Source organism: Haliotis cracherodii, unplaced genomic scaffold (assembly GCF_022045235.1).
Source record: "Haliotis cracherodii isolate W230 unplaced genomic scaffold, xgHalCrac1.p SCAF_1, whole genome shotgun sequence".
Lineage (NCBI taxonomy): Eukaryota > Metazoa > Mollusca > Gastropoda > Lepetellida > Haliotidae > Haliotis > Haliotis cracherodii.
Genome location: NW_027266264.1, coordinates 36,924,560 through 36,950,548, shown reverse-complemented (window position 1 = coordinate 36,950,548; position 25,989 = coordinate 36,924,560). Strand labels below are relative to the sequence as shown.

At 37.2% G+C, this 25,989-nt stretch overlaps 3 protein-coding genes across 3 annotated transcripts in view; 1 reads left to right on the top strand and 2 right to left on the bottom strand.

Annotated features, from left to right (window-relative positions):
* Positions 1 to 2,800: 2,800 nt before the first annotated feature.
* LOC139477254 (ARL14 effector protein-like) lies at positions 2,801 to 9,899 on the bottom strand. Its single transcript, XM_071259808.1, has 3 exons — positions 9,629 to 9,899; positions 6,574 to 6,695; positions 2,801 to 6,128 (listed from the first exon to the last, which is right to left on the bottom strand). The coding sequence occupies exons 1-3, from the start codon at positions 9,803 to 9,805 to the stop codon at positions 5,912 to 5,914; spliced, it is 516 nt and encodes a 171-aa protein (XP_071115909.1). The 5' UTR covers positions 9,806 to 9,899; the 3' UTR covers positions 2,801 to 5,911.
* Positions 9,900 to 16,432: 6,533 nt separating this feature from the next.
* Positions 16,433 to 20,127, bottom strand: LOC139464074 (ARL14 effector protein-like). The gene is made up of 3 exons (XM_071245631.1): positions 19,952 to 20,127; positions 18,481 to 18,611; positions 16,433 to 17,512 (listed from the first exon to the last, which is right to left on the bottom strand). Exons 1-3 carry the CDS (start codon positions 20,123 to 20,125, stop codon positions 17,296 to 17,298), a joined length of 522 nt encoding a protein of 173 aa, XP_071101732.1. The 5' UTR covers positions 20,126 to 20,127; the 3' UTR covers positions 16,433 to 17,295.
* A 3,861-nt stretch (positions 20,128 to 23,988) lies between these two features.
* LOC139477243 (uncharacterized) overlaps positions 23,989 to 25,989 on the top strand; it is a 29,658-nt gene continuing 27,657 nt past the window's right edge. Inside the window, exon 1 of the mRNA XM_071259798.1 lies at positions 23,989 to 24,074. The gene's annotated coding sequence lies outside the window, so the exon portion shown is untranslated. The remainder of the gene's footprint in view (positions 24,075 to 25,989) is intronic.

Below are 25,989 nucleotides of genomic sequence, written 5' to 3'. Positions count from 1 at the left end.
TACAAAGGATAACAACATGTAAATGAAACTACAGCACTCAATAATTACAATGTCTCAGTTTCAACCACGTAGTATATTCAAATATACATACGCAGGAAATGGGCACCCCGGATCGTCCTTCTGCTAAGAAGATTCGTGAACTACCGTTTTTTTAAGCTTAAAAATAATTCAATTTCGAAAGAAATTACATTTTTCCTCCCTGTCTTGCTATGGGGAAAAACAAAGAATATTGAGTCTCGGCCTGGCATAACAGTGCTTGCCTGCATGATCACGGGCACCTTCAACAGTGCCCCACATAACCTGCCCGAAACCTGGGATTCTAACATCAACCTTGAGGTTAATATGTTGTCCCCCTTTCGATACGGTCAATGTTGCCTAAAATAGCCGAACCTCTCAGCACAACAACTTCGAGGATTCGGGACTTCTGAGGTCAACTCAATATTAATGTGGAACACACGGCTTACTTCTGTGTAAACATGATCCCAAAAACATGTGAAAACACGCCTAGATCACGTGGAGTTGATGGTTTTCCTGGGGTAGTTATACAAAGCCTTGTCGACAGATGAAACACAAGCTGGATTAACAACGCGTTGGAGACACGCATCACGTCGACGTACGGTTCTCGGTTGGAACTGACAAAATGGAGTCGGTAGCTTTCCATATATGACAAGTTTACTATATACCTTAGAAATAAATACACACAAGAAGCACTGTGTGCCAGGTCAATACATACTGCTATCAGTGGTGGTGGTAGTGCCTCCTAGCCTAACCCAAACAAGGCTGAGGGTAAGACCTTATCCGTTTTCATCTCTGGAGTGAGTGAATGAGTTGGGTATAACGCCGATTTTAACAGTATTACAGCCCGAAGTGATGCAGGTCTCGGACGTTTACCACTTCGATGAAACCCACCAGCACGAGTATGGTGCTGACAAACCCAGAAACATAAACGGGGCGAAGCGGGATTCGAACCGACGACCATAGGCTTCTGGCGTGCCCAAGGGACGGAACTCTGCACAGCGAATCGCGGCGCCTTATACGACTTTTTTCATCTCTGGACCAAGTCGTGTATAGGCTATGGTTATTTGGAATGGATTAAGTCATAAATACATACAGTACACAGTAAATATTCAGAGACATAGTTGCACAGTCTTGTAATTTGTCACGAGTTTCTCGGACAAGCTTATGACACGTGTCGTTTAATATAAATCATTCAGTTAACGAAGTGACTTTGGAAAATCGTTATGCCAAGACTCAATAACAATGTGAGAAATAAAGCTATTGGTAGACGTAAAGCTGGTGAATCACAAGCGTCAGTGGCAATGCATTTCACTGTGGTCCAGAGCACAATTTCACGACTTGGTATCGGTAACATGACACTACCAGACATCGTCTAAGAGCATCACAGCAGGGCCTAGATTTTCGAAACGATCTTAGCTCCAAGACTGTCGTAAAGCTGTCGTAGCCTATTTTCGAAACTATCGTAGACCTAAGACATCGTAAGGATATCATGAATATATTTAATCATTCAAGTAACAAGGAAATACACATGAAGTAATATTTGAAATGTATGTTTGATTTTTATTCTTGCAAAAGAAATTGTATTTTGTATTCATTTTAACAAAAAAAATGGATTGTCTAACTTATTAAAAGGTAAATATTTGACTAAATAAGTGACTAAATAGTGTCTGTTAAACATGATAATTAAATCGTAGTTAAAAAGTAACATATATTTTTTTTAAACTTCACTGTCCACCTTTTTCTCAGTAAACGTTAATTGACTGATAAATATCAAATGAGCATATTTTTATCACAATAATCTTTACATTTTGCATTTCGTTATTCGTTTTTAAAGGAATAACAAAAAATAACTGATGTTCTTTTCAAAATTTTAGTGTGCATTTACCCATTTATACTTAAAAAATATAATACTTGAGTCAATTCAGACAAACAAATGAAAAGTATTGAGGTCACCAGCCAAAGAAATGACGCCTTGCATTGCTGTCTGACAAGCCAAACGTCATCAAACAATGTCAATCTTTACTGTGATCGTTTCTAAAATCTAGACCCTGCCCAACATCACTACATTCTTTACCTTCGAAACAGGACACTCACTACACCGTACATTGAAACACAAATTCCTCATACTTGTCCCATATCTGCACACTGTCAGTAACCGTTCATGTTGGGGTCATTTTACCTCAACCTAATCGATGTCAGTGGCTACAGTGCCGATTACATCGCCAGTATCTTCCACAACGCTGGCGTAGTGTTTGGTTTATCAGAGACCATATACAGATATGGTCTCTGGATTTACTGACGAATCTCGTTTCCTTATTCAAAGGAGCGATGAGCAAATCAGCATGCATCAGAAACGGCATGTGCGCTGTACCTGACGTTGCGTGTAAAAAGTCGACAGATTCATTGGATGAAGTTGTGATGTGGGGATCTATCACTCATGGGCGAATAACAGACCTTGTTCGTATCCAGACTAATGCAACTTAAAATGTGTGCACCATGGTGACGAGGTCTCACATCCTCACATTGTCCCAACCCAGCAAAACAGGCATTTAACCTTTTCATGTATTAGGCCAGCTTGATACAACCCTAAATGTAAAATGTACATGACATTATTACTCAAGAGATATAGTTTCAGAGATGTCAGGCTTCATCCATTCCAAGGGAAACGTAAGCCTGAGTTAAAGCAGTGCTAAAATCAATCACAAATATGTTGGTTAGGTGAGCTAAAAACAACTGACACTCCTGTTATAAAATTCTTTTCATTCATTTTAATGCAGTATCATATAACAGTTTGCAAAGCCACATAGAAAATTACAAATTGAAGACAAACAATTCAAATACAGTATTTGACAAAAGAATACGATACGAGTCAGCTGCCTTTAGTACAATACTTCTTCCTCCATGAAAAGAATGAACAGTCAAGGCACATCTTCAACAATGTTAGACAACAGAGGATTTGATTAAATTTTATTCATGTTCCCAATTTTCTCCATGTACCATCATCAACACCTACTGAAGGCATACCAGTAAACATACCAGAAATTCATCCAGATAATGATTTACTGGTCTACACATTCATTCAATTGATCCAATAAAAGAATTAAATATCACCAAATCAGTTTAACATGTCTAATTTCAGATTAGTTTTCATAATTATGTGATACCTCACACCTCTTATTTAAACCAGTGGTTACTTTGCACTATAAAAACTCTCTACCAGAGTAATCTTATCCACAACTCATCATAGTCCAGTTTAACCAGTGTGTACAATATCACTACCCCTGAATAATATTTTATAAAAAAACAGTGCCCCACACTGCAGCTCACCTGAATATTTAGTCAACAGGTCATCAAAGACACCAACCTAACAAACTTTCAATCAGTTGAGCTAATTATCTATCAATGTTTGTCCAATGTAGTCTCTCTTTCAGCAATATTATGCGACCAAATGTGATTGGCTATGAATCTTTGGTAATTTGGATTTAGCCAAAATCCACAACATGAACAAGATGATGAACAGACAGCAACATACCATTAGAAAAGCTCTACTAATCACAAAACTGAAACTTTATCAACAGCAATAGATACAAACTTGGTTAGTCCATTGTTTCAGTAAAGAATCAGTAACATGATGCACTTCCGCAGTGCTAAGTACATCAAGCACTCCAACAGTGAGTATGAAGCCTGACTCTTGCAACCTTGTGAATAAAACAATGCAACAGAAGTGCATAGTGTTGCAGATAAACACTAAACACATACAAAACACTATCTAAGCATTACCTAACATGAAAATAATAAAAAAATATTTATAAACAACAGTAGCGTAAGTTCTTCAAGTGGCAGAGGAAGCTGGCATGATGTATTTCAGCAATCCCATGGAAAAACATTAGCACCATGCAAACTAGGACATGGCAATAGTCTGTGAACACGTAAGTGTCCGCCCTCACACCTTGAGCTCAACTAGATAGCACCACCTTATCATCAAAGTAAAAAAGTGTAGTGGGCTGTAAAAAATAAAATTGTTTTTCAGGTAAATACTTTAAATGAGACTACTTAAATAAACCCCAAAGTGAATGAAGAAAACCAAGTTGTTACAAATCTTGTTTAAAGTAAAACACTTTTTCTGTCATGTGTAGGTGTAAAACTAGCTAGGGGTGTTGAAATCAAACATTATCAATGTTTCCTTATTCTCTTGCAAGTAAACTCAGGAAACATACTTGTCAGAGTTGAAGACTACTTGTCTGTAATTATATGGGTACATCACATTTCAGACTGTTACATGTATTTCGGTTCAGTTTTGCTTTTCTTAACATAAATGTGCAAATTCATAATCTAATCGAATATCTGTGATTGAAGCCATTATACCACTCAACATTTGACAAAGATAGTCATCTTTAGTTAAAGGTGTGGGCCTTAGCAAATGTTGAGTAGTCAAAATAAATGGTAGTGTTACAATTTTCATTTACGTCCCAGGAGAATCTTTAACCTGTCCATGAACAACTAAAAGGCAAACTTCTACTTGTCCAACAGTCCAACATCACTGGTCGGGTCCATTTTGTTTCCTGGACCCTTCACTATTGCTAATGTGGTAGGTGCCAAAGACACACAAATATTCTCCTTTTTAGGTAGAACCTAAGATATACATGACTAGAAAATATGCTTCTAACAAGCTGCTGTAAAAGAACATGACCATCTGATTCCTCTACAACAAAAAACAACGCCATAATAAACATAAACAAAATATTTACAAAGTCCATAATCAAAATGGAAGAGAATGATAGTCTAGATAAATTAACATGTGTAATTTCTTTTAATTTTGAAGGACGTTTTTTTTATGATCATAACAGTTATCATTGAATCAGACCTCGGTACTGGTAAAGTAGCAAGATGCATCTCCTAAAAAAGACTAGACAATACAAACAAACGACTTGTACTTGCTGCAGATGTATTTCTAGGCAATACTAAAGCGGACAAAACACATAAGGCACTTCTCAATAATGCAGCAGCATTCAGAATACATGTAATTTGGTAACGCTTTGATCATACTAAAACGGGTGATTGATGAATTAATGACCTAAAGATAACTGATAGCAATGAGTTCTACTTGGTGATACAGAGATCACCATGAACATGAATTATAATGATGCCTATGGAATGTAAGTCTGCTGAAATTGTGACCAATGTGTCCCTTTGATACGTTGACAACATGCACAGCATCAGGGCTGGGACGATACACCAACTGTGCCATCCAATACGTATCACGATACTTGCATATGTTCTTATCTGAGGTGTGTAAGCCATCCTTTTCATTTGACACGATAGCCAAATACATGTACCAGTCACATCTCCCATTTACAATTGGCAGAGTCAAGTATGGTGCAATGGATGATAATATTTATGTTTTCACTACTTATTTGTAATCAGTGTTCGGTGTATCAGCCATTAAAGCAAAAAAAAAGAATATTACAAATCCATATCTTTTACTTAGTGTGTGACTGTGATCGATATTTGTTTCAAGGTAAAATATCGCTAAACAGTCTACAGTGTTCATATATTAAAAATGAAAGTCAAGGGGTGCTTCTTGTTACCTTCACTGTAAAAATAGAAAGATTTAAGGGTCACTAATAGCAATAAACTTGAAGGACTCTCTTCTTGAAGGAAGCTCTCCTTAATTTTGAACACTAGCATAGAGTTCCAGACAATCATTCAACAGGGATAGACACCATGAGAATTATCTGACTTAACAGCAGCTTAATTTCAGACTAGTGGTTAATGAAATTAGGTATTGGGAGAGACCAACTAGTTCTCAAGATGTTCACAAGTCTAAGACTAGCAGACTAGCGACTGGACCTAACTCTGCTCAAGCATATGTTTCAAAAACACTGCAATGACATTATGTTGGCCATTTAAACAAAACATTAGTGCCTTCCACATTGATATGTTCATAAGTCCATCTTCTATTACAACGACATTCAGTTCCACACTTCTCTGATCCACACTTGGGGCATGGGAAGTGACACCCCGGGCAGTGGACATCCAAGCAGTCACATAGATCCTCGTTGTTTTCTAGCAAAATCCCAGATTCATCATACAGCTGGTTTCTCCTCACACTGAAACAATCATTCAAACCCAAAATGTAAATGTTGAAAATGTTAAGTTTGTCATGGATTTGTTCAGGAAAGGGCAACAACAACTTATATTATTACCACCAACATGACAAAGAATATGGTATCGAGGATTAAGAATCACGTCACCAAACACATCAGATATTCAGGTTGTGGATTATGTGTGTGATGGTAACCAAGTGTGTGAGTAAATATCACTGCCAATGAGGAAACAAGTGGTTGACAGTATAAGAAACAATCATGAGGTACAATCACACACTCATCAAGGTTACACATTGTGTAATTATAGCTGATTCATACAAATGCTGGGGACTTGTTCTGACCTGGAAATCCTCATGGGATATAAGTGACAGACCTTTAATAGTTAAGACAAATATGAAAGTGTCTTGACACAGCTGTCAACTCAACACAATGCTCCTAAACCAGTTACTTTTCTTTGTAGAATTTCCTGTTCATCTTCCTCATCTCTCTCCCACTACTTTCAGGCTGAAAGTCTTCCATGAACTTGCCAGGGTTTCTAAATGACAGCTTCTTTAATTCACATTCCACATTCTGAAAAAAAATAAAGTCATTCATAATTTGAGACCATGAACTACATATGATGATAATACAAAGCTAAATAATAATAATAATAATAATATTAATAATAATAATAATAATAATAATAATAATGAAAGAGGATGTCAAGGATAGATAGCAATCAGTGGTTCACATTTGGGATTTCTATTTTCTGGTGCAATTATTTAATCTAAGATTGGGTTATAAATTGAGACCTGATGTGGTGAATGTATAATACTTTATGTAATATGCACATGGCAGTGCATTTGCATTTTGATTTCATTCATTTGCTGCAGCAGGAATGGGGGGGGGGGTGGGGGACCTCAAGGGTGACTGATGAAATTGTCCCCATCTTCCCGAGGCAAGGGAGTTAACTGACTATGAAAATCCAGTTTCCACCCTTGCCGAACTAGGCTGGAATTCCTGGGCTCGACCAGAGCGCCACCAATGGTTATTACGAGTTATGTTCCTTCTAAGCCTCTCCTATGGACCAATCAGATTCCACTTCTCGTATCACTTGCATTTGTTTCAAACAAAATGGTGGCGCCCAGTCAAAATGATCTGATTGATAATCAAGATCTATATGGTGATAAAACGGGTCTTACATAGTGAAGTGCATCAAATCACGTGAGCACCTTGATTAATAACATGAAAAGACTTGGAAAATATCTGTTGACAACGAGTTGGCGGTGCACATGCTTTGCAAATCCTGCAATCGACAGAAATCTGCACGACATTTTAAAAAACCGGATTTCGATTTCGGTGCGCGGTTTTGATTGGACTATGAATAGACTCGTTAGCCCAGACAAAATGTAACTCCATATACCAACCTAGTTCGGCAAGGGTGGAAACTTAGTCAGTTAACTCACTTGCCTCGGGAAGATGAATTGTCCCATACGTAATAAATATCCATCAGTAGCAATCACTTTTTCCAAAGTACCATGCTTACAGGTATTATATATTTTAAATATATACTGTAAGAGCTGCTAACTAAAATAACTCGATACTTGAATATATTATTTCTGATAAAATAAAAGTCTCAGATACAAATCATCTGATTACTGCATCAAAATTCTTTTAAATTATGTTATTGGGTATTTATTAACCAAATCACCAGTATATATTGCAGGTGCTACAGCTGATTGGTATTTCCAGCTTAGCTTATGAGTGAGTGAGTATGTTTTACGCCGTTTTTTTAGCAATTTTCCAGCAATATCACGGCGGGGGACACCAGAAATGGGCTTCACACATTGTTCCCATGTCGGGAATCGAACCCGGGTCATCGGTGTCACGAGCGAACGCTTAACCACTAGGCTACCCAACCGCCCCGCTTAGCTTATGAAAAAATACACGTTGTAATCTTTAGTTCTGCATATAAAACAATGTCTATCAGAACAGAAAATGCAACTTAAATGGTAATTCATCATGTCTAGTGATAATTTATTGCAAACTTATCATTTTTATTGACCAAGTTTGTTGTCACCTGTTCGTTTCCTGAATTCTCTAAAGGAATACGACGTAGTTTTTGACTGTGCATATGATGTTGATCGATAGCGTCATCCTTTCAAGTCCCATATGTATAAATCAACAACAAAAACACATGTCCGTTTGACTACAGCTCTTTATTGTATATCCTTTGCATTTTGTATATATACAGCTTCTTATTCTTCAATCCTCCAATAGGAGTCACTTTGTGCATCACAGCACAGCAAGAATAGCGCCAAAAACAAGTCAACCAGTGGATGTCATAGTCCAAAATAAGCAAATGTTGAATCAGCCCCAAAAAAGATTTACTGTATTCGACGTAATAAGCGCCCCGCTCTAATAAGCGCCCATGGCGATATTTGCTAATATATTGGCTAGTGAACAATCCCAATTAGCACCCCTTTCGATTAATCAATGTACACAAGACTTATTTATTCGTGTATAATACGCACTTGTGTGTTATATGCACCCTTAAGTATGGGCAGTTAAATTCTGGATAAATATATCTGTCATGTATAATACACACAGACTTTTATTTTGTATCATTTCAGACTGTCAGCATAAACCACGAAATTTACAATCTTTCAACTCAGGTTTTTTTCTCCAAAATATTATTCTAATAAGAGCCCCCTATTTCAAATTTTAAGAGCGCCCTGGGCACTTATTGCGTCGAAAATGGTATCCATATTTCAATACTTTCAAACTTGGAGTGTTGTTTCCCTTTAACATTTCAGGCAATGGAAATGTAAGCCATATTTGTGAAACCAACATGCATAGATATTGTATATCAATGAACTGCCACAGGAATCATATCACAATGATCAAATAAGTAGATAATATGCATTATAAACTTATGATCACAGATGACCATGACCTTTGTGAAAATTAGCCAAAACATTGTCTGGTGGATGCATCAACCCACAGGACCATGTAACTAATAACACACAAACTATAAAAGGAGGGCGAAGTCCTTCGGCCTCCTCTACAATATTTTTTCAAATTTGACTATTATTAGAAGTAGTAGTTAAATGGTCCTGTGATCAACCATACATTCGCCGTGTATGATATAGATCTGATGCTATTTTATTCATGAAGGCTATCCTGAACACCTAATGAAGTTGAAGGGTATATTAACAAAGCCTGAAATACACGTGGTTATGCACACAGATGTCACATATTGACGGACATAGCATCAACGCTTGTTTCACATCCCGCCAACTTCGTTAAGGGATGGTAAGAAATCCTATCATTGTATCAACACTGACAAAATATTGAAGCGATTCAATGTATGACATAACAAAATGTATAATAGAATCCCAAAGTTAGGTATGATGCCGCTGTAAATTAGCGATACCCCACAAGTACATCGTGAATCAATGAAGGTATTACGATAAGCCTTATTCTTAGCGATATTTATTTTCATTTGGAAACTGTCAACATACTTTAACTCCGGTGGTTTCAAGACGTGAAGACCTTCTTGGTTCAGTGCGAGAAGAGTTGTTTCCCTTCTTTTCATTTGCTGTCTGCAAACTTTGTTTTCCGTTCACAACTGCACTCTCTTGCACACGTTTCACATGTTCCCTGGAGGGGATCACTTTGTTAGTCATCAATGATTCCATGTTTTTGAGTGTATGTGTTTTAATTTTCCACTCACAATCACCATTCTATGAATAGCGCCGGGTCCCTACCCATCTTGCTACTCCATACATAGAGGGCGCTACTCTCAACTATATGTTTAAAAGTATGGAATCCGAAAAATGTGGAAATTTGTATGTCGAAAATGTTTTCCTCGAAAATAATAATTGTACGTTCGTTATAATATTTCAGTACCACAATTCGTGTTTTGCTGATAAGAAAGGAATTTATAGACAGCTAAGAAGTAGTCACGTTCTTTACTCTTATAAAATAGTAAGGGATAATGTAACATAAATGTTCAATCACAGGACCATATGTAATTTATACTAAACAAAAACAACAACAAAACTCGCAGAAGAGTCCGAAGGCCGAGAAGGAATGTAACATAAAATTAGATAGCTCTGATGTAAAGGAGTTCTATACTCTTATAAAAAATGTAGGGGATCATGAAATAATAATGTTATACAAAGTATTAGAAAAAAGATGTGTTGATGTGATGCCAAAGATTAATGGACGATTGTGGACAATTATTTCTGTCAATCTTATTGATTCAGCCTATCACGACTGCCTCCGTGGTCTAGAGGTAGAGCATCCGTCCGGAGAGCGGAAGGTCCGGTGTTCAATCATACCAAAATCGTTAAAAGATGGTACTTGTTGTTACTCTGTCTGGCGCTCGGCATTAGGGGCTAAAACAAAGACTGGTCGTGAAGATCCGGGTAGAAAACAGGTCTTCAGCAACCCATGCCTGCCTAAGACCTGTTTTCTACCTGGATCTTCACCCGTGTAAGTATATGTACATGAGATTTTACCATGACAATTTTGGAATTCAGTATCTTTACAACATTGTGAAAACATGTTCTGGTCAAGCATGATTAGCATCACCACAATCTTGAGCAATCCAAACAAAAGAAATAAGCTGTTTCAGTTTACATATCCATTTTCATCAAAACATCTCAGCACATCATAACAACCTTTGGGAAAAACTTAAATTTATAGATATTGGACTGCACCAAAACCAACACAACGGCTTTTATGCCGGGTGGCCCAGTCGTCTGATAGCGATATAACTGTATAACTGTTAAAATCGAAGTTGAACTCCACTCACGCCCTCACGCACGCACTCTCTCACTCACTCACTCACTCACTCACTCACCCACTCACTCACTTTCATGCCTGATACAGAAACATTGTCTACCAACATAGCCCAATATAACATCAGTAGATATAGCTTTATACACGCCAAAAACATAACTAGTATTTTTTCTACGGATTCTCAGTACCAATGCATGCACTGGGATCATGATGACTGTATTAGGTCAACGGGAGAAATTATTATTACAGGTTTGCTCCATATGTAGTTTTTTAACTCTTATCCAGAAAAGTATAGATAAGTAATGTTATCTCAGTACAACAAATCTTAAGTGAAATATTCTCATCATGTGGTCAGTGGTTGCTTCCCCTTAACAGTAGCTTCGTAGTTTGCTTGATTTCCTATAGCGACATACGACATACGAAATGTAATCCTTTACGTGAAGAATGTACACTTCGTTCATAGATCAACCCTGAATGTATTACAGTCAATGTGTAACATCTTATACAAAAATTGTAAAAAAATAAAAAATGCCAGATACACTTAGGCAATTTAAGCTATTTTACAAACTGACTGAAAATTTATTTACAGACTCGCTGAAACTTTAAAAGAAGTCCACAATAGACTGTGAGATTGTAAGCCAGGCGATGTTGACCATCGTAGAGCTAATCATGGACTTCACTGTAATCACATGTAGTTTATCTGAGAGTAAAAAAAAAACAAATTGAAGAGCAGAAACAGACTCTTTGGTATACTTTATTGTGACACAGTAGTTTAATTAGATTTTAGTTGGACGCCAGATAGATAGTTCACTGTTGGCATCCCTGTCTACGTTTTGTTTGTGTGCACATATCACCGGTGACTCCACTAAACCCTTCAAATCTCTGTGCATTGCAGTGTCAAACGAAATGTACCCATGCTACCACCAGTTTATGCAGATCATGCTAAAGGTTCATACCGCTGGAATATGGTGTGTACCAAGACCACTTGACCAAGCATTGTGTACTGCAACCATTGACCTCCAAATGTGCTGCAGACATTTTCTTGTTGTTGTGCAGCGTGACAACAACAGTGAGTCAGTCATCCCAAGTATACCAGGCCAGATCTTTTGATGGTCCATGATAAATCTGGCCACAAAGTCAGGGATCGGTTGAGCAATTGAATTATGACATTAAAGATTAAACATATTGGCACGCTGGACTTCCCTCTGTTCAGTTTCAGAAGAACAGTACCATTAAGTTACCATTATGGTTAAACAATCTCCTATCAAGGCACTTTTTGGTAGTGATGCACGAATTGGACCGAGTTCAACATCCCTTCCCTCTGCAAAATCCTAGAACGACTGTTGTCTGCAGATGATCAAGCCTTGTTGCCCCTTAAACCACTTCATTTAATCAGATCTTAGCAGTTTCTACGAACACTAGTCATGTAGACACGTCAACTGACATAGAGTCCACTGACTACATCGGACGAAACCCAGATCCAAAAGCAGCCTGGCAACATCCGCCTCAGCCTCAAGAGGGCAGCAGATGGACACTACACTCAGCAGTTGTGCAGCAGGAATGTTTCCATCAGTTTACAGGTTGACAGAGGTGAAGGAGTAGGACTAGGGCAGGCTGTGCGACAAGACTGGTGTGGTGGACAAGGATAGGCATAATGTGAGTGTGCACCTGGGACCATATACTGTCCAAGGGCGGATCCAACATTTGAAAATGGGACGGGTCCCAAATCCCCTCTCAATCAGTTATTTTTCCAAACCAGTACCGATTAGAATCAACAAACAAATGTAATTCATGCAATGTTTCTGATATTGTTTTGTTGTTTACATGTTGTTTAATGCCAATAATGACACAAAAATTATATACATTGACTTTCATTTTCTTCTAATCCTTTCATTTTCAGTTTCTGGGTGATGAAATTCAACATCAGTCAATCTGTCAAAAGGAGATATTTTTCAGTCTATTTAAAAAATGACCAAAATATTTAGGCATTTTGTAAATAACCCAAGTGAACCAGGCCATGACAAATTTATCAATTGCTTGATTTTACACACCGACTGTAACTCATGTACAGTATACTTGTTTGGCAAGTAACTACCTTTTCGGGCAGGGACAGGTAACTCGGGTCCCTGGGTTGGGTTGGTCCTGAGTAGGACCTGGGTACCCATGGGACTACCCGGACCCGTGGTTAGTCATGTTATATATTGTTTAATGACAAATCTCCCTATAGCTCCATGGTTACAATATATGTTGTTAATGTTTCATTTCTATCTGACTGTACACACGTTCCTTTAGACTTGTATATGTGAGAGTAAAGATAACGCTTCAGTCAACTTCTTGTACGCATGGTCTGATTATTTGATAAATGTATGTAAGTAGTTTTAGGTAATAGGGGATCGTATACCCAGTTAGTAAATTTGGACTCGTCCTAGCCCTACTACCTTAATATATGTTCCATGCAAAATAGATGACCCCTGGAGTTTGTTACACTGTTCGTTTTACTTAGACGTGTCACTGTACTCAGGAGTCTATATGCATCAACTATAATGTAGGTAAACTTGGATGACAAGATGGCGACCCCATGGACACTTTTAGTTTTCAATTATCTCCTCACTTTTGATGAAATGAAGTACAATGTATCTAATTGTGAGTTTTTTAAAGTTTTTTAAAGGGATACATATGCTCACAGATTTTGTAAAATATGTTATCATTTGTAGCTTGTGGGAGATGTAGAAGTGTGATCATACTTAAACCTCTGATTAGATAGGTACGATCATGAGGCAAGACTTCAGAAGTGATGTGACTTGCTTGTGTATTGCGCCTTCTCTAGACTAACATCTAGTCTCTGAAATGAACATATCATACAGAAAAAACAGTTGCTCAGTTATCTTAATAAAAATATAATAAAAAGGGAGCCCAGTGATTCTCTTCATTTTCAGATACTGCAGTAATCTAGACTTGCCAAACATAAGACTTGCATGGGCTGTATTTGATATATATTTGTATCAGAGTCTGTAAGACAGACTAAGCCTTCTCTCACAAGTGGTCATCCTACATGTCAACCAGTCCTGTGTTTCCTTCACTTCCAGACTTGCCTAAAGTGTGCACCTTTTTCAGAATCTGGACACAAAACTATATATAATGTCTCAGACTAGTTCCAGTGAGGTTGTCTTCCTTATTTCTGTACCAACATAAACTCAACACCACATCAGATCATATATTTTATTACAACGCTGTTCTCACCTAGAGTGGAAGTTATGGTAATAATAATTACTACATCTCCACTGGAATCATTTACAAACTGCAAGGGCTGCATCCATACAGAAAGCCAAGTACAACTAGCCACGGTATCACACCTAAAAAATCATTACATCCACAAAATACCATCAATCTCCAGTATTTTGATTGGATTCCGTGGAAATATAAAAGCAAATTTTTCTCAGGCAAGGTCTGATAAAAGATTTGTTTTGGAAGTGGGTCTCCCGATAAAATGCTGTCCTGTTGTTACCATGGTTACTGATGCAAAGAGTGTACAAGAACCAAGTCTTCGATCTCAATGACAAACCATAACAAAAAAACAAACAAGTGGCACATAAAAGAAAATGAACACCTTAAAATCTACTCCTTACAATCACAGGTGGGGGGAATTGTTTGAATTAAAAACAACTGCCAGAAGCTGTTGGTCCTGACTAAACTCTTCAGGCCCTCAATAAAAAAAAACAACTGCAGCTTATTGTGACATATAAATCGATAGTAAATTTACTGCAGGTCATAAGGGCCCGTGTAAAACCGTGTGAAACTATGGGCCCAACACGAGATATACCTGCCATGGGCCTATGGGCAGGCGCCTTTTTGAAACACTTATGTGAGGTGAGACAATATTTCAATTGGCTGTACAACATAGGAATGTACTTTACCTTACTGGAGACCATCAGATATTTTCACAAAACGGTCTTGTATAAAGCACAATATGTCACATAATGTAAATTACACACCCTTACACAAACAACAGAAACACCTACAACATGAGAATTCCATGAGACCCCTGAGAGTTGTCTACCTTTATTCATCACACATGACTTTGAACTGCTATTAAAAATTCATGGTGACCAAGCTGACAGACACAGCAATGTATTTAAATCTTGGCATATGGAATTAAAAAACCCACACCTCACAGACTTTGGCACCTAAGGGATGCAATTCTTCACAATCATATCTCCATAATCATCAGATCATTACAAATCGAAGGTGACTATGCTTGTCGAAAAAGGTGACTAACAGGATCGGGTGGTCAGGCTCGCTGACTTGGTTGATGCATGTCATTGATCCCAATTGCAAGGATTGATGCTCATGATGTCAATCATTGGATTGTTTGGTCCAGACTTGATTATTTACAGACCGCCGTCATATAGCTGGAATATTGCTGAGTGTGGCGTTAAACAACAAACCAACCAACCAACTAACCATTACAAGTCATATTTCATTTCTGATTCAAACATGGAATAACATCTACATGATTACATTTCTATGATTTAACAATGAATACTGAGGAGTATTTCAGCAACTGTGCATCCGTGAGTGGACAAGCACTGAGGGTCATATATTTACTCAACTCTCCAACCCCTCCACCCACCCACAATAAATGGATATGTGGAAGTCTGAGGAGGGCGGGGATAGATCATTTTGATGACGACATTAACATGATGAGCAACCTCTTTTCTTCTGTAACAACTGAACAACAGTGAACAATGGACTTCGCAGACAGTGAAAATCAACAAATCCCTTTGTATATATGGATGTTGTACATTTTGTGTTTCAAATCAATATTAACAATTGATAACCAAAAACAAATATTCCTTAAGTAACAAAAGCATTACCAAACCTGTTCACAAACACTGGTTTAAACTGAACAGGTACAGTTATAATAGACATTACTTTTGACATTATTAGAATAAAATGGAAAACACTCAACTATTTGTAATATCTCGAATAAACCCCACTTAAATTGACATGAAAGCTAAATCAACATGTATTCTGAAAAAAAAACCATATGATATTATATGTATTCAGTTCACGCACATGCAAAGTGCTAATCAAAAACAGTATCTCTTTGCCTTTCATCTCCATCATGTTAACAAACCATTAACAGCTTCAGTTCAATTCAACTGACATCGATAACAAAGTAATTCATGAGTAACTTCTTTGAGAGGCATTTAGAAGTTGGAGTACTAAGTAAGGATAAGATATATAGATGAACAACTTCTTTATTACAATTAGGAGCGACATTTATGTGTAGGTTCTTGCTTGATAACGGTGTTAGAACCTACACCGAAACGTCACTCCTAATTGGAATAAACATGATAAAGAAGCTGTTCCTCCATATATCTTATCCTTACTTAATTCATGAGTACTGGTAACATCAACAACTCCAGGCAAGATAGACGATTCATCAAGTTTTGAAGATACACTGCGTGCAAGGGGACGTAACTGCTGCAACAACATGACGGTAATGTCTGAGTCACAGCAATGTGCTTACAAGGAAATCAAGCCTAGAATGGAGACCTTGAATTTTGAATGTAAAACAACTGTCTTTTTAGTGATGCTTTGGCTTTCAAGGAGAATATTAAACTGTTCCAGCAAGTAGGCACCTGCAGTAAATTCAATAACCATCTGCATTAACCTGTCCAGTTAACCCTAGAACATACATAGAAACAAATATGCTTTTAGTCTCAACCAGGAATCTGTGCTCAGCTGTCCTCCTTTGAGAAAAGATAACAGCTGCAGTTGCAAAGCTAAGCTCAGTTAAATCAAAGTTCAGTGAGGCTGATTTATTATGAAACTTTCCATGAGGATTTCCATGACAAAAATTCAATACAGATCTGTGGGTAGGAAAAGTTAATTACATACATAATTATGTTTTCATAAAATGTAATATTTATAGTCATTTTCAAAACCTGAGGGTTGATATTGCCAGAATGAAGTGCTGAGCAATTTTTATCCATGTTCAAACTAGAGGCTATGAAATCATTAAATGGGTTAAATGGTTTATGATTTTCAAAGATTTACACACCAACATAACAGCCATACAAAGTGTCCATACATACACAAATGTTTCAAACTAATTTAAGTACAAAAGTAAAAGTAATATTCACCACTTCACTGTTTCAAACGGATGTAAAGTGCATAAATAGAGGTATCGATTATGTTAAGAAAATTAACACTTGAAATAAACGTCTCGCTGAAACTGGTGGAAGGCTTGCAACATGCTCACTTAACAGTTTGGGCCTTTCCTTGTAGCAGTAGCACATATACAGAACCCAACATTTCTTCTTTGTCACTATGAAGTTCAGGCAAACTGTTGAACACTTATCACAGAAGAATCTTCTCATGTTGGCCACTTGATGACAATGTCTGTGCCCTCGACCTCCACACTCTCGTAGACCCATTTGCGATTACATCGGCACTCAGATCCGCACTTCTCAGATCCACACTTGGAACAGGGAAAATGACAACCTGGACAGTCAACTTCTAGACAGTCACACAGATCCTTGCTGTTCTCGAACAAGCGGCCAGTCTCATCATACAGTTGGTTCTTTCGAACACTGAAAATAACAATAATTATCATGATCATATGACATGGTTTTGTTCCTCATAGACAAAAAATTATTCTCTTGTTGCTTCTGACATGTCTGAGAAAATGCTTCAAAATTGGTCGTGTTTTAACTACAGGAACCCATTCCATGCACCATATGAATCTAAAAACCGATGTGCAAAGTGTATGAATCTGCATAGCTTAATGCTTATAATTAAATTTGACAAAGAAAACATGTTTTATCTAAAGGAATTAAACCAAAAACAGTTGTATATATGAAAGCAGACGACATTGATAAACATTCTAGGTGTAAGAATACATACTGTGGCGTGTCATTTATCAGGTGATTGTTAATTTAAGCACATAACTTGACACACTTACAAAGTCAGTAGCTAATCAACGGATGATAAGATCAAAACTATGTTAATTGGACCTGTCAAATAAGGAAAGAGGCGAGAAGAATTGCAATGGTCAGACTGTAACAATCCGGAACAAATATGTCCAGAATTATGTGACAGCTGTTTCAAATGACATGGTCAGTTGCCGCCAGATTCAAACATAAGTTCCCTGAGAACGGGAAGACACAGTTTAATGATGCTAGTCAGAAATGGAACCTGAAGACAAGTTGTGGAACTGAGGTGAGCAGGAAAAAAACAGGCGACCGAGTCTGCACGTTTGCTGTTTCATTCCTTCTCAGCATTCGGTCTCAAAGGGTTGTTTGGACACTGAATGTGCATTAGTATTGCTAAATGTCCTTGCATAACCATACGCGTGAGCAGAAAGGAAATTCCCTCGACTGTAAATATTGGGATTCACTGACATTCCATAGGAATAAAAGTAGTCTGCCTCGGTGGGCGTGGCTTAATTTTTCACATTCTTTGGGAAATGAATGCAATAACATGTGACCAATTCAGCTATATCAGAATGCAGGAATAAATATGAACACAACAAAAAATTAATTATGTATTCTTGTAGCACCTTTCTCTGTAAATCCGTCTGTTCATCTTTCTCATTTCTCGTCCACTTCTTTCGGGGTCAAAATCTTCCATGAATTTACCATGACCTCCTGACGGACCATACGACAACATCTTCAATTCTTTACTGACGCCCTAGAAAAGTTCAGGAATATAATTACCAAAAGATGCTTGATTACGTGTCCTTTCCTGGAACAGTTTACAGGGAACAGCTGCCATCTTTACCATGTTTACCCTGGAGACCACTTTACTAATTCCGATTACAGCTAAAATAAAATTCGGCCATGAGGTGATGAAAATGGTCCCACAGATTGGGCATTGTGCCTCTTTGTTATATTAGATACATTCAACTACATAAATTAAACGCCTGTGTATGTTAAATCAAGATGCATATGATTATTTTCATATTCATCACAAATTCAGATAAGTTCATAATATATGTTGCTAAAACTTTGATTTCAGTCATTTGAGATTTATATAACTTCCTATTTCATGAAAAAAGTACAAAAGATCAAAGGATACAAACTACTAGTGGCAATCACTATAAAAACAAGATAGAACAAGTGAGAGAGACATGATAGAACAAGTGAGAGAGACATGATAGAACAAGTGAGAGAGACATGATAGAACAAGTGAGTGAGACATGATAGAACAAGTGAGAGACATTATAGAACAAGTCAGAGAGACATGATAGAACAAGTCAGAGAGACATTAGAGAACAAGTCAGAGAGACATTAGAGAACAAGTCACTAAGGGTTATTAAGCTTGGAGTAAAAGTTTTAATACAACAAGGAACGCCACTATTCATGTTTTGGTACAATGGTCAGTAAAGAGTTTAAAGTAATTTGATGAGATTGGTTTAAACAACATGGAAGAGATTACATTGTCATATTATAACAACATCTAACATGTACTCTGTACACATTGGATATTCATTCACTGTTAAATTCATTTATTATTTCGACTCTTTTTACCTGTGTCCATTATGTCTTTTTTGTGGCCGTTTAGGCTATGGGTTTGTAACCGTTTTGACTTTCGAGGCCCTTCAGACATGAGGCCGTTTTGACTACAACCCACTGTTGTGATCTCCTGATCAGATCAACACCCAATATCGCCAATATTTATGGTAACATTATTGAATGAAAATTTTCATAAAACAGATTAAAATCATCAAGCCATAAATGCACTGAACACTCTTTACAATCCGAGTGCATTATTAAAGGACTAATTTGCTTTCTTCAGTAAATTGTGCTTTCCCGAAATTGAAAATGCACTTGCCTCGGGCATCAGACAATGTGATCTCTTGTACAAAATGTTTTGACATTTGTGTGCATGTGTGGTAAACAGGCAGTTATCACAAGATTAACGAAACCTGCAAGCGGAGTGCAAATTTGGACGAGAGGGAAAAAAACACATCATTTGAAACTGATGACAATGTCAGAATTTCATTGACACGAAATTTCAAGGAAACTCACGTCTTCATCTTCGTTTCTATCGGGGTCAACTGAATGATCATTTCTCCTTAAGCTGCTGTTACTATTGTCACTACTATTGCTTATCTCAGAGTGAAATTGTCTACTCTCGGTGCTGTTTCGTTTACTCTCGGTTTTAGGACTGTTGACCGATCTTAGCCGGGTTCTACCGTCCATTGTAAAATTAACCGGAAGTGTACAAATCCGCAGGTTTATTCAAAATACGTTGTCACTAATATTCCGAAACGAAATATATATCCCAGATATTTTCACTACTAATATGAAACCAGGTTTGTTTGTTTTTGCATCAAATCAAAAACCCACAACAAAAGCCACTTTAGATGTATTTTTTCTCTTTTAGCATTTATGTTTAACGTATTTGTTGTCACTTATTTTGGTGTAGTGACTTAATTATTTTATTAGTAAATAACATTTTATTTTACGCCAGCTATTTCACGGCAGGGAACACCAGAAATAGGTTACCTGACCCACAATGAAGCCACGGGGCGTTTTCTTATGATCTGTAAATGTAACTTCATTCCAATATATCATGCCTACAGAACATGCAGGATATACATGTAACTATGTAGCTATATACATCTAACATACTATTAAAAGTGAATAGTTGCTATCGAAATCCTACTTAGGAGTCATCGCAACTTGTGTTTGCATGTTCGGGTTGTTCTGATTCCAGAAAAGATTGAGACTGCGACACATTACACCCCAGGGAATATCTCTAAGCTGCAGTTGGGTGCATGTGGGATGCAAGTCGCTGTGTTAGATGTTAGCATCCACTGGTCATGGGTTCGAATCCCAGGTTTAGCACCTGCCCCCTACCCGTGAGAAGGTGTAAGTCGCTCGCTGAAACACCGCCAATGTGACTATGATATATTATACAGTCAAACACCGTTGTGTCCAAGCTGAAGGGACCTACGTAAATACTTCGCGTTATCCGAGGTTCCACACAACCGAAAAAGATGAATACAAAAGGAATATACAGGGACGAAGCTTTTATTCGAGACAACCGTACTTTCGACACATCAAAGTTGGACACAACGGTGTTTGACTGTATGTGTAATTACAAACATTTATTTTAGAGATGGATATGGTGACGTCACACGTTATCTCCGAACTGATTCCATGGTGGCTTTTGTATCACAATGGAATGGAGATGTACACTTGATCACCTATTTTATTATTCATATTCCTTTATTTTCGATATCTGTCGTCCCACGTAATGGATTTACAATCAGAATGTTTGAATGTTTGTGCAGAAATACAATTAAGAAAACGTACTACTTTAAGGATAACTTCTGATTTATTGCATTTAGCGACGTTTTCATGGAGATTATTTCATCGTTATCAAGCTTACTTAAAATTAATCAGCAACTTCTAGAATTCTAGAATGCCAATCAAACAGTCAGATATACAATACCTGATTTCTTGCATTAATTGTGTCTTGTAAATATTAGGACATATCTTATCCTTTGGGGTATTCCATTTGTAGTAGAAGATCCGAGTTCCATGCCCCTCATGAAAACAGTGTGTGTCTCACACGGAGATTGCCATTCTTGGTGCCTTCACTTGTGATGCTGTTAATAACGGCGTAAAACAAACAAGACTCCCTCAAAGAACAGTGAGAAAGAGTGTTGTACACTCGTGTACCGTACAATACTCAAGGACATAATTATTTGATAGTTATATCTGGGCATTAATGAAAATCTCACATCAAATTTATGAAGTTAATAATTTATGCAAATAACACTTCACATCTAAGAAATATTTCTTTTTGAACGTGTCCTTTGACAAAATCTGTGGCCTCTTTACTTGATCGACCATTTAATAGGATGATTGCTTTTCCGCTAAATAATTTTGTTGTAGGTTTGGAGTAACATGAACAAACATCATCATCATCATCATCATCATCATCATCATCGACGAGACGAGTATACAGAATCCACTATTCCTAAAAAATAGGGTTACTACCCACTACAATATGGTGTATGTTTAATCATATGGATAAGTACTGTCACGTTTACCAGCTGTCTAAAAAATAAAACTTTAAATGGATTAAAGTGAAAACAACAAGTGTTCGTGTTAGATGGAAATTTCTTCTTAACGCCTATGGCAAATTTATTTGAGAGAGGTATCGACCCATTACAATACTATTCCAAATCCGAAATGTAAACAAATCACTCGACTGTAAACATTCAGGAAGAGGTCAGTGCTTTGCTGGTTGTGTTCGGTGGACAAATAGTTGAGGCTATACGTTTGTTCATGAACTGTGTTTCAGCGCTGCAGTAACAAGATGTGCAGCGGTTCTGTGACTCACTGTCATGAATTGGACAGGAAAGCAGCGGGGTTAGCTGGGTGTTGAATACCACACTACTTTACACTATGTAAAAAATAAATTCATGTGGTTTTCGGTTTCGACGCAAAAATAACATCAAATTTTAGGCCCACAAGTCATAGAAATGGAAACCTGTTTTAAATTTAAGGCCCCTGTACACTCAATTAAATAGACGCAACGTTTGCATGACTAAAAATGCCTATTTGTCCATATGGTAACCAGACGGATTCTATTTCGTATAGTGCATATTGCTCCATTGTCAATATATATTTTTGTTGTATCTGTCAGACGAGGGGCTGAAGCCCAAGTCTTTTTCATGAATAAATATCTGTTCTGTTTGTTCTGTTCATACATTGTATTTCGTTTTGTTTTATAAAAACCAAAACACTTAAGTGATGTTGATTGTACAGATATCATCTGAGGGTGATAATGAAAACAGTAAGTATACCAATGTGACTAGGTATTATAGATGTTATTATTGATAGAAGTAAGTATTTACACACGTAAAACCAATGCCAGTCATAGGTGCATTAATAGGTTCGGGCTAATTGTGGGTGGAGGTTTCCATTATAATGCTCCATTCTTGTTATAGGAGCTAAATTTTGTGTGTGTGTGTGTGCGTGCGTGCGTGCGTGTGTGTGTGTGTGTTTGATCAGCATTTTAAAAAATCACAATGAACATATGCTCGATTATAATGTTTTTTTTTAAAAACAAACAATTCAGACAAATAACGAACGGACAAGAAAAGGCCACGTTATTGTTTGTTTTTTAAAACATGGCTTTCCACCCTGAAAATCAAATGGTTGTTACTGAAGTATGTGAATAACTGTAGGATTGACTTAAGTTAGATGAGATTTCCAATACTCGATAATATTATAACAGCTAATAGTGGAAAATCATTGGGTGATTGAGTGAGTGAGGTTTCTCAGAGCTTTCAGAAATAGTCCCACAATTTCACGGCAGGGTCACCAGGAAAGGACTTCACGCATAGTACCCATGTAGAGATTCGAACCCGGGCATCCGGCGTGACGGGCAAACATCTTAACTACTGGGCTACCACCCCACCCACCCAACAAACAAACACACACACTCACAATGTTCAACCCTTTACAACGACAGTGGTCATTAGTACTTATATTATCTACTGAAAGGGAGGGGGACATTCCTGCAGGAACCAAAAATATACACCTAAAGTGTATTGAACATAAAATTCCTATGAAACATTATACTTTGTTGCACAATAGTATGGATATTTTCTCGTTTGATTAACAGGTCTGTCGATCGGAATGTAACCCAAAGCTGCAGTACAAACCTTGCAGCATCTCAGGGAGTCTATACTCTCTTTGTAGAGTCTCCCTGATCATATTGTTCGACATTTAATTAAAATTATTTTAATATCTCAAAGAAGTTACGTGTAGGTATTCTTTGTAAACACACTGTATCGACACAGTATTACACACGCGAGTTTATTTTATAGTCCTAGCATATTCAGTCCTTCTTGTATTTACATATTTAGGACAAAGACACCTTATCGATATTTGCTTGTTTTTTTACAAGTTCACCCAAACAAACAGAAAATGTATCGTCAAAACGCAACAAAAGCAGGTGCCCTACGATAACACAAAGGTTCTTGTGATTGGCTAGTTTTCCCTTAAGCAACCAATCAAAGGCAGTTACACAGTGGTGACGATGTGATAGGGATACAGTGTACTGTTGGTGACATATATTTATGATTGATGAAAGTTTGTTTCTATTTACAGTGGACATGGGAGTTTTGTAAGTATCCTAGTCAATACTTTTATTAGTTGATTACCAAAATAAGGCCACTTTTGACTCAGTTTGTCTTGGAGATTAGCGGAGACAGGAAGGCTGTTCGAGCCGGAGCTTCGAAGCGGAAGAGTTTTTCGTTTGATGTTGGCACACGGTTGTACCTGTATATTCACAGTATGTCGCTCGCTTGCTATGACCCAGTCATGTTCTCTGTCGAGCCAACCAGGTAGAAACAACAGTCTCCCAGTGGGTCTGAAACAACAGGCGAAGTGACGTAACCGTTACTCAGCTGATCTGTAAACACTTGACGCTTGAAATCGATTTGAAGGTAGACTCTATATTTCAGTTTTGTTTGTAAACATCACTGTCAGTTTAATGTTGGATTATACTTCACATTTTGCAGTGTATGATTCAGGTAGGAATTTAAATCCTTTGACTCTTGGATAAGCTGGTTAATTCAAACTAGGAGTTCAACCACGATTCCATGATGACTTGTTATAGAAGACCAATTGCCAAATAATTTCTTTCATGATACTTTCATAACACAGATACTGTGAAGGTTAAGTGTACGGTTTGTATGATTCATTAACCAAAGCATATCTGCCAATATATGACATAGTTATTAGACAAGCCTTCCAAAATGTACATGTACAGCTATTATAGTACTCAGTATGAAATGTCATGTTATAGTTGTAGGCTGTTTTACTTTATGGTTCATGATCACGTAAAGGAGAGAGGTTTTCTTAAGCTTTCAGGGGTGTATGAAAGAAAAATAATATTTTTTGAAAAAAGTAAACATTACCTCAGCATCTTAAATGCATCATTAATTATAACTGGCATAATAAAATAAACATTTCAAACAAAGGCACCCATGTCTTTGAAATTTTGATTTCTGTTGGAAGAAATATATTTGATTGCAAAATATTGTCTCATTTGTTTTGTCTGTTGTGTATTGTCATCAAATTATTCATGTAATGTATGGTCTTCCATGATCATCCAGGTTATATTGCAGGATGCTACAAAGCATATTGTAAAACCAGTAATGAAACAAGTGAAGAGAAAACATCATTTAAACAATGGTTAAGGATTAGACGTGTTTGATGTATGTCAGTTATGACATATTGGCAGTTGTTAATGACTTGTGAGATTAATGTAGACAGGAGGGAGTATACTGCTATGTGTTCATGTAATACATCAAATTACATCCGTGCAACATGCTTCAGTGCCTGGGTGGAAGGTAGGGAGAATCATTAGGAGGCTGTGTATACAGAATAAACAACTGATCCAAACTGACTATGTCTATCATGACTGTGCTTTGTTCCCTTGCTAAGATATTTCAGTGTTTCTGCTTGTTGAGTTTATTACAGAAAATGAACAGTTTTACAAAAACAATTTTATGATGGGATTTTTGTTGAATATTTTCAAATAAGGTCAATGAATATGTTTGCTCCAGAAATGTCAATAGATTGTATCAACATGTATAGTATAGGAATACATCATGGTTTTACAATTACTGTAAGTGTGGGAGAGTATGTCAGTGTAAATAATCAATGTTGACATGGTATATCAGTTTGAATATTAATGCTGGTTATGTATCTGGACAGATTTCACAACCACTGTTATTTGATTCGGAATATATTAGGGATTGACTCAAAGTTCACACAGTAAGTCTTTCATAAACAAAACACAGGAATCTAGAATTCCTCACTTCCCCTTTCCTTTCCCTCTACTAAACACTCATTATGATATGACAGCATGACATGCAAAACAATAATGTTTGATAAATTTCACTTAATAAGTCAATACTCAGAACCAGCAGAATATTGTGTATATTCTGTTTGAACTTAGAAATAATTAGGGAACAGAAACGGGTGCTTTCAGATTTTGTAATATTTTCCGGGGCAGTCGGGTAGCCTGGTGG

Bases quoted from the DNA above. Each gene is read 5' to 3' on its own strand.
- LOC139477254 (XM_071259808.1), bottom strand. From the start codon at position 9,805: ATGGAATCATTGATGACTAACAAAGTGATCCCCTCCAGGGAACATGTG. The intron at 6,696-9,628 runs GTATGTTGACAG...ATTTTTTTTCAG, and splicing joins TTGAAACCACCGGAGTTAAA to AATGTGGAATGTGAATTAAA. The intron at 6,129-6,573 runs GTAACTGGTTTA...TGATTGTTTCAG, and splicing joins AGGAAATTCTACAAAGAAAA to TGTGAGGAGAAACCAGCTGT.
- LOC139464074 (XM_071245631.1), bottom strand. From the start codon at position 20,125: ATGGACGGTAGAACCCGGCTAAGATCGGTCAACAGTCCTAAAACCGAG. The intron at 18,612-19,951 runs GTGAGTTTCCTT...GAACTTTTCTAG, and splicing joins ATAGAAACGAAGATGAAGAC to GGCGTCAGTAAAGAATTGAA. The intron at 17,513-18,480 runs GTGCTACAAGAA...TGTTATTTTCAG, and splicing joins AGACGGATTTACAGAGAAAG to TGTTCGAAAGAACCAACTGT.